The following is a 9,425-nucleotide window of genomic DNA, read 5'->3' as shown; positions in this document are numbered from 1 at the left end:
GATTAGTATGAAAAACGCCAGTCAGCGTTTGTCTTACTGGTAATGAAATATACTTGCTGAAAATGTCTTGGACATATATAACGAGACTGCACAGTCATGTTTCATCAACTTGTTTGTCAATAACTTACCTCGTTTTAAAAATTGCTCATATATAATTTAACTTCTGTTGCCTATCGAATCAACTGAGGGATGTAAACCAATCTTTGACTAGGAGAAAGGGATACGTCCATACGTTGTGTGAATAGGGAGGAAAAATTTGTTAACAATTTATTTCTTATTTCGGAAGAAATTACTTAATTTAATCTTGTCCGATGATCAATTAATTTCTAAATCAGTGATTTTACTTGAACTGCTCATAGTGAAGCTACTCCAGCATTTGAAGCAACAGCAAAGAAAGATCAAGGTGTGTAAAAATAATTCATTTTAAGCGTTCACGTTCACAGTACCACAGTCAGAACGCTTGCCTCTTGATCAGGGGTCGTAAATTCGAATTTCAGCCGCGGCCGACTTAAGTTGATAAAAATATAGCAGCTTGTATGGAGCAAAGCCATACTTTCAGACCACTGTCCTCACTGCATGTATCAGAGTCGGATACTTATATGTACACACTCTTATCTTTTAAGAAAGTCGGTGAGCTAGGACTATAACATAATAAGAAAGAAGATATCTGAACAATAGGTTTAATTTGCTGAATCGATAATTTATTAAAACGATGGCGTATTGTGGGATTAGGGTTGGGGTTGAGTTTGGGGCAAAATGGGTGTGTCACAATTAAGATTTATTGAAAATTGTTTAACGTCCCTTCCATGAATTTTTCACTCATATGGAGACGCCACTACTTCCAGTGGAGAGCTACAACGTTTGTCATACTTGTCACTCAGGGCCATTGAGCAGTGAGGGAAATTTTCTGGCCAGCACCCACTGTTTCATCCGAAGGACCAGTCACCACGTCCCACAGTGGGATTAGAACCCGTGACGTAAAGATCAACTCCTTACTTTGCAACTCTTGAGCACACGCTCTAACCACTGTCACATTTCAGAAATGTGAATCTACTGTTCTTTTAGCATTCTGTATTTTAATCAAATTTCAATTTCGTGGTGCAAAATAGATCAATAGAACCAATGAGCACCTTGTTTCAAAAATTCCCGGGTTGAACTGTTTTTAGCGATGGCATCTTCTCCGGCTATGCTGTAGTTTTCTGGGCTTGCCAGATCAATGAAGATAGATAAGAACAAGAGGCCCATGGGCCACAACGATCACCTCAGTAGCTTTGGTCATGCTGTATCTTATTGTAATATGTAATTTGGTCCCGCCCAACCCCCTTGGGTAACAAAGAAAGCTTTGTACCAAGTTTGATTAAAGTTGGCCCAGTGGTTCTTGAAAATGTGACAAGTTTAAAGACAGACGGATGCACGACGGACACAAGGTGATCAGAAAAGCTCACTTGAGCTAAAACGAGGTCCTATTCATTACAATTTAAAAAATAACAGTCTTGGTTAATATTTAAACGAGTTTCAGGGTTCTACATTCACCCTCATTTCTATCCCGGAATTGTTTTCGACGACCTTGGGCTTTCCGAAATGATGACCTAGTAACGAGTTTGTAATATTCAATAATTATGTGAAAAAAAAGTTTTTAAAATAAGTTATTATTAATTGTTTCTCGTCTTCGTTGTATGAAATACGGCTTTTGAAATTCCAAAAATATCCGGTTTACATTTTATAATACATGAGCACTTTCTATAAAAACAAAAACGTTGGCATTTTTGTCCGAAGTGAAAAACCTGTTTTATAAAAACAAACAAGAAAATCGCAAAGTGACTTGGAGTCAAGGGGTCGTGGCTGAAGAACGAAGGTTGACAGAATGTTCTTAAAAAACATTCTGCAAGGAAGTTGGTGTATTTTGCTACTTTTGCCAGCTTCCGAAATGACTCTGGACAATAACACGAAAACTCATGAATACAGTCATAAACACTCGACAGTCATTGCAACCAACAAACCAGAAGAGGTGTTTTTTTAATTTATTGTCAGATAGATTATCAAAGTACTCAGAAGTACAGAGAGCCAGGCTCACTTACAGAGTAGGCCTAGAATGGATTTCTTACATGAATCACGTTTACATTCTGATGAAAAAAATATTTTAAAACTATCAATATAAATGATAAGACACTGACAGTGAGTTTTTCAATCCTAATACCACGGTCCGCTTTTGTCAGAATCAGAATTAATCTGGTACCGCAGCTGAATGTAAACAAACAGGCCAGTCTGGTTCCCTCTCCTGCTTTACCTCGTATGTGTAGAGAACTACATGTACGGTAACACTGATTATCAAACAAATCCTTCCGCTAATGAACTATGTTCTTTGACTTATGAAGTTTTCAAAGTCATGACTACTAATGTTTATTTTATATAGATAAAACTTCGTTTTATTTTTGTTGCTTTATTTAGCGTTTGTATTTTCTCAAAAGCGGTTGAGAGTAAGAACTAATATTTTTGCACGTAACTTTAAAATGGCGACTATAAGGTCAACATCCTGCCTTGAACAGGATCACATGAGCTGGCAATAGCTCTTTGAGCAATAAGCCCGGCTAAAATTTAATAATTTGTGAAAGATAGAAAAAAGAACCTTTGATATACGGGGATTTTTATTTCTTTGGCAGATCAAAATGCCAATTAAAATATAATTCTTGATTATTAGCCTGGTACACCGCCTGCACAGAAAGCACTTCAAAATTAATGTGAATGAAGAGAATATAGAATAACTTACTATTCTGCCATAGAAAAAGACGATGGATTCTTTGCAGATAGATAACCCCTTTATTTCAGATGATGAAATGCGGTAAAACACTACAAAAAAATAAACAATCATAAATTCACAATCAAAGAAATATCCAATCACAAAACATACTATCTCAAAGAATAATGGAAATTATATCCAGAATATTCAACAGATTTCATCCCACAAGTTTATGACAATACATAAAAGGAACACACTCCTCCGAATTAAAGACAATTATGACACTTACGTTAAACCGTAGTAAACAAGTAAATCTAATATGTTAATTTAGATAACATTCAAGTGTAATTACTTTAACGATAGTACAATTAATTGTCATAATGAGTTAATCAGGATCAAGTTCACACATTGACAAGTCACATGTATGCGTGCATAAATTCCGCACGACTCATCACAAGTAAATGACATGTAAATATTTGGTAATAATGGATAGAACTGAACTGCATATACAACAGTATCATATACAACATAGTTATATAAAAAGATGTAGATACTTACACCGTGGGGAACCAAAAGAAGAGAAGGTATAAACATACAGGTCTGCGCCAAACGAAAAGCGTGCATGAAAAACAAAAGAGTTCCACCAAAACCCCTTCACATTAACTCGTACCTAAGATACTCGTAAAAAAAATAGATAAATCAAAACAAATGACACCACACTCCCCGCCTGATATCTATAGATATCACAACTACTGAATAATGACGTCTACAAATGGTCTACATGAATGAAAAAGTGTAACTGCCGAGAACCATACATACAAACATAAAAAAAAATTTGTACATTTGTACTGTTACATACTTGAAATAAGATATTAATTTCACACTGTTAATAATGGAATAACCTGACAAATTGGTCTGATAAGAATAACTGATCTGTCATCTCTAAGCAATTTGATTTGAATCTTTCTGACTAAGGAATCGTCACTCTGGAACGTTTTCTGGACAACTGCCATTGGCCAGTGATTTCTGGGACTGTCTTCTCTAAGTAGCACAATATCACCTTCCTTGATATTTGGCTCTTCGTTCTTCCACTTTCTGCGTGGCTGAAGGAGGTGAAGATAGTCTGACTTCCATCGCTTCCAGAACTGGTTCGCAAGGCCCTGCACTCGTTTCCACTCAGATTTTAACATGTCCTTTATGCCGATATCGCCGAACTCCAGGGAACCAGAATCAGAAGAATGTTTCTGTGTCAACAAAATGTTTGGTGTCAAAACAAATGGAGAGTTGGGGTCTGAAGACACAGGTGTCAAGGGTCGGGAATTTATAATCGCTGTTACTTCGGCCATCAAGGTGCACAGAATGTCATGTGTTATATTTTGGTTGCTTGGTTCCATAAGCATGGCATTTAGAATGTTGCGCACAAGGCCAATCATTCTTTCCCAAGCTCCTCCGAAGTGTGAAGAGTGTGGGGGGTTGAAAATCCACTTTGTTCCTGAATCATAGAGAAATGTCTTTAAGTTATCATCTTCCACATTAATGGTGTCTATTCTAAGGTCATCCGTTGCTCCAATAAAATTGGTGCCCCTATCTGACCGGAATATCTTCACTTTGCCCCTAATACTGGTAAATCTACGCAAAGCATTGATGAATGCAGATGAACTTAGGGAATCCACTATCTCAATGTGAACTGCTCTTGTCACCAAGCATGTAAATAAGACTCCCCATCGCTTTGATGATGCGCTTCCTCCTCGCGTCTTTCTGGTGATGATTTGCCAAGGACCGAAAATGTCGACTCCTACATTTGTGAATGGAGGTACTTGTTCCAACCTGTCAGCTGGAAGGTCGGCCATCTTTTGTATTCCATGTTTTCCTCGCAGTTTCTTGCAGCTGATGCAGTGGTAAATAACGGAAGACACTAGCCTTTTTCCTCCTGTGATCCAGAGTCCGGCAGATCTGACTGCTCCCTCTGTAAGGTGACGTCCTTGGTGCTTGAGTAGTTGATGGTGATGGCGCACTAGTAACGTAGCAATGTGATGAGACCCTGGAATTATGGCTGGATTCTTTTCATAGTCATCTAACCTCAGTTTGTTGAGTCTCCCTCCTACACATAGGATGCCTTCTTCATCTAAAATTGGTCCTAATGCTTGAAGGGGACTGCCCTTCGGTAGGGGTTTGTTTGTTCTGATACAGTGTATCTCCTCTCCATAAACGTCATGCTGTACGAGACTTATGATGAAGTTTTCTGATTCCTTGAATGTGACCAATGAATCCTCAGTTCTCTTCATTTTCTGTTGTCGTGCTCTTGTCTTCAGCCTTCCAAATGCATGTACAAGTCTAGACCACTCAGAAAATCGATGAAATCTACATGCAATACTTCTCGACTCCGACTCAGAATTATGCATTGACGTGACATCAGACAAGTAGGCATTTACCTCAGGCTGGTAAGTATTCGGGTTAGAAGCATTATCTGACTCAATAGACTGTCTCTCAAGGAATTCAGTAGGTCCTCTAATCCAAACACTGCTCTGAAGCTTGTCGGCCGTTAAGCCCCGTGTTCCAATGTCAGCAGGGTTGAGTTCCGTAGGAATGTAATTCCATTGTTCTGGAGTTGAGTGTCTCAGAATTTGTTCAACTCGGTTGGAGACATAAGTAAGAAACCTTCTTGTCTGATTAGTGATATATCCTAAAACTACTCTACTATCGGAATAAAATTTCACACTCTTTAACTCAATGTTCAGGTTTTCTTTGGCTAGTTGATAAATTTCGACTGCAAGAAGGGCGGAACACAATTCTAGTCTTGGTATCGTATGTCCATGAGTAGGCGCAACTTTGGTCTTTCCTATAACGAAACCCACATAGTGTCTTTCTCCCTCACGAATCACTCGCAAATATGCAACTGCTGCAATTGCTTTCTCAGACGCGTCACAGAATATATGGAGTTCGTTTCGTACATTTCCTTGCAGAGAACACGGAACATACTGACGGGGAATAGATACATCTTGAAGTCCAGACAAAGACTCCTTCCACAACTGCCATTTCTGTCCTTCAAGGTCGCCGAGTGGCACATCCCATTCAGTGCCTCCACTAGAAAGTTGACGTAGCAGTAGTTTCCCTTCGATTATCACAGGTGATGCAAATCCTAAGGGATCATATATACTGTTAATGACAGAGAGTACCCCGCGTCGAGTTAAGGGTTTCTCCTCACAAGAAATCTTGAAGGTAAACATGTCAGAGTTCATGTTCCAGTACAGTCCTAGGCTCCTTTGTACTGGTAAGTTATCATCAGTGAGTTCCAAACTCTTTAGTTCCTTGGAAAGGTCATCTGGACAGAATTCTCGGACAACATCTTTGCTGTTTGAGGCAATCTTATGCAAACGTAAATTACCGTGAGTAGCTAGGGCAAGTTGTGTTCGTTTCATTAAATCGACAGCCTGGTCGACAGAAGGTAGGGAGATTAATCCGTCATCTACGTAGAAGTGGTTTAGAACAAAGTCGGTGACATCAGGTCCAAATGAGTCTCTAGCATCTAAAGCTGTTCTGTGTAGACCATATGTAGCTACCGAGGGTGAGGGTTTGTTTCCAAATACATGGACTCTCATTCTATACTCCTTAAGCTCTTGGTTAACGTCATTTTCATGGTGCCAGAAAAATCTAAGATAATTCCTGTGATCTGGTCTTACATAAAAACAGTGGAACATTTGTTGGATGTCGGCTGTTATGGCTATTGGTTCCTTGCGGAATCTGATGAGCACTCCAAGCAAACTGTTGTTAAGGTCCGGACCAGACATCAAGACATTGTTCAAGGAAAGTCCATGAAATGTAGCCGAGGAGTCGAACACTCCACGGATCTGGTCAGGCTTGTGGGGATTGTATACGCCAAAAACGGGTAAATACCACACTTCTTCATTCTGTTTGACTGGTGGTGCAATCTCAACATGCTTGCTATCAAATAGTTTCTGCATAAACTCGAAAAAATGTTTCTGTTTGACGAGATCTCTTCTCAAACTAGTGTCAAATCTCCTGGCCCTCTCCAAGGCCATGACCCGATTGTTTGGTAACAATGGCCGTTGCTCCTTAAATGGAAGTGGGGCTTCCCAATTCCCTTCACTATTTTTCTTGAACTCTTTTTCCATCTCCTGTAGAAAGGCCCTATCCTCCGTGGATAATCCTTGCTTATTGTCATGAGGTGTTAGTGCGAAAACATTGTGACCTGAGTAGTCTACAGATTGCCTACAGGGTATATTTGGCGAAGGCAGCTCCTTGATGTTTACCTTGTTCTCGCAAGGATGTAGAAGGGAAGGTCGTCCATTGGACAACACATATGTTTTGTACACATTGACTGGGCCATGTTGAGATCCTAGACACACATCACCAACGATAGTCCATCCTAGTGGAGATCTAAGTCCAATAGGAGCATCAGGGTGACCAGTCCTCTGGTCAAGAATGCGGTGCACATAAGGTACGTCTCTGCCAAGAAGCAACAGGATTTGACAATTATGGTCCAAACTGTCAAGGTCAATGTCACACAGGTGACGATGATACCTGGTGACTTCCTGTGATGGAATCTCGTGTCTATTGTCAGGAATGTTGTCACATTCAACGAGAGCAGGTAAGTCTATGTGCACTTGATGATCACATGATTCTAGTACAAATCCGGATGCACGTCTTCCAGATGTCAAAGTTCTTCCATTGCAAGAGTTCATTATGTACTCTTCCGGTTGTGAATGGATTTCATACAAGTCAAAAAATGAGCTCCTGGCAAGTGATCGGTTACTCTGATCGTCGAGTATGGCATACATTTTAATGCGGTTTTCAGGATGTTCTCTGGGATGTACAAACACAGGTAATATTTTGGCACACGACTTTCCAAGTGTGATTTTCCCACAGATCTCGGTGCAAGAGGACTCTACTGTCAGCGTTTCAAGTGAAGTTCTCTGTGTGTTGGTGTTTGTTCCTGACCGTACTGTGCTCTCCCCGCCATGAGCCTTAGGGGGAATGTCACCATGCATAACCGTGGCGTGTTTGTCACTGTCACAAATGGTGCATTTTAGTTTTTCTTTGCAATGTCTGCTTTTGTGCGCAAAGTCACAACACTTAAAACATAATCCTTTTTCTTTCAAGAAGTTCTTTCTAGCCTCTAAGGATTTGTTTTGGAATGCACGGCATTCACTAAGTCGATGATTCGTTCCATGGATTTGACACATTATAATCTTCTCTTTCGAATCAGGTAAAATGTCAGTTTTTGTTGCTGTAACAGGAAACCGAGGCTTTGGGAGGAAGGCCGGTGAACGAGTTGGCTTTGTTAACTGTGGTACATTTTCGCTGAATAAGAAACTCGGGTCGTTTTTCACACGACTCATCTCCTTCACGAAACTAACGAAAAATTTGAATGGTGGGAAGCACTGTCCGTTTGTTTCCTTGTACTTAGATGCTCTCGTGACCCACTTTTCCTTCATGTGGTGGGGAAGTTTCTCGATAATGGGGTTGACTCCAACAGAAGAATCGAAGTAAGCCAGTAGTGGTTGATACATCGGTTGCTCCTTTAGACTCGAAATTTCTGTAAGAAGGTCCGATAGCTCATAAAGTTTGAGGCTGTCTTTAAGGCTGATCTTTGAAAACTTGGAAAGTTTGTCTTTTAGAACACTCTCGATTCTTTCGGGGGAACCGTACCTTTCATCTAGTCTCTCCCACAGAAGGCGCAAGGCCCTCGCTGGGTTGTCAGCATTAGCGGCTCTGATGCTTAATGCATAGGAGCTTGATTCAGGTCCGAGCCACTTGACAAGAAGATCCAGTTGTTCAAATTCTGTAACTTGTAAGTCTGCTAGAATATTCTGAAAACTCGACTTCCAGACAAAATAAGATTCTGGTTTATCACTAAACCGATAAAGTCTTGATATCAAAAGTTCTTTCCTCAACAGAAATTTAGAAATGTCAGGCACTAGTTGTGCATTCTGCACATGGTTAGGACTTTGGAATGTGTGCACAGTGCGTGGTAACCCTACATACGATGAGGCTGGTGACTCTGTCCGATGAGGTAGGTTCGTATTCGGTGGTATATCTGTATCAGTGTAAGACTTGTCACCATTTGTTTGTAAGTGCCGGCACAAATTCGAAACGTATTCAGTGGTCCGTGTTTGTGGATCCTCCTTTACGCTTGGAATATCATATTCACTTAAGTCGGTAAGGGATGAGTCTTGCTCCAAGACTTTAGCTTCTGCGTCAAGTGCTGCTGCTGTTTTCTTGGCGGCGAGTAGGTCCATATCAGCTTGATAATCTGCTCTTCTTCTTGCCGCGGAGGCTTTTATAGTCGCCTGGTCTATTTCATCTTGTTCTTCAAGCTGGGATAACTTCTTTCGAAGGGCTGCCTCCTCTTCTGCTAACTTGAGCAGAGCCCGTGCTGCTTCAGCCTTGGCGCGTTTTGAAGTACTTGAAGACGATGATCTACTGCGATGTGAACTATGATGCGAACTGTGATGCGAACTGTGTGAACTAGGTTCCTTCTTGACCTTGACTGCTTCGTTGGATGGCTCCATTTGGGTTGTTTTACTATTCTGCCATAGAAAAAGACGATGGATTCTTTGCAGATAGATAACCCCTTTATTTCAGATGATGAAATGCGGTAAAACACTACAAAAAAATAAACAATCATAAATTCACAATCAAAGAAATATCCAATCACAAAACATAC

At 40.3% G+C, this 9,425-nt stretch overlaps 1 protein-coding gene across 1 annotated transcript; it reads right to left on the bottom strand.

Annotated features, from left to right (window-relative positions):
* Positions 1 to 3,615: 3,615 nt before the first annotated feature.
* LOC134229613 (uncharacterized) lies at positions 3,616 to 9,270 on the bottom strand. The gene has a single exon (XM_062711361.1). The coding sequence runs from the start codon at positions 9,268 to 9,270 to the stop codon at positions 3,616 to 3,618; it is 5,655 nt and encodes a 1,884-aa protein (XP_062567345.1).
* Positions 9,271 to 9,425: the final 155 nt, after the last annotated feature.

Source organism: Saccostrea cucullata, unplaced genomic scaffold (genome assembly GCF_032062105.1).
Source record: "Saccostrea cucullata isolate Sc308-1 unplaced genomic scaffold, CSIRO_AGI_Scuc_v1 ctg11706, whole genome shotgun sequence".
In the NCBI taxonomy this organism is placed as follows: Eukaryota; Metazoa; Mollusca; class Bivalvia; order Ostreida; family Ostreidae; genus Saccostrea; species Saccostrea cuccullata.
The sequence above is the reverse complement of the archived record's forward strand: the minus strand, read 5'-3'. Positions and strand labels throughout refer to the sequence as shown.

Bases quoted from the DNA above. Each gene is read 5' to 3' on its own strand.
- LOC134229613 (XM_062711361.1), bottom strand. From the start codon at position 9,270: ATGGAGCCATCCAACGAAGCAGTCAAGGTCAAGAAGGAACCTAGTTCA.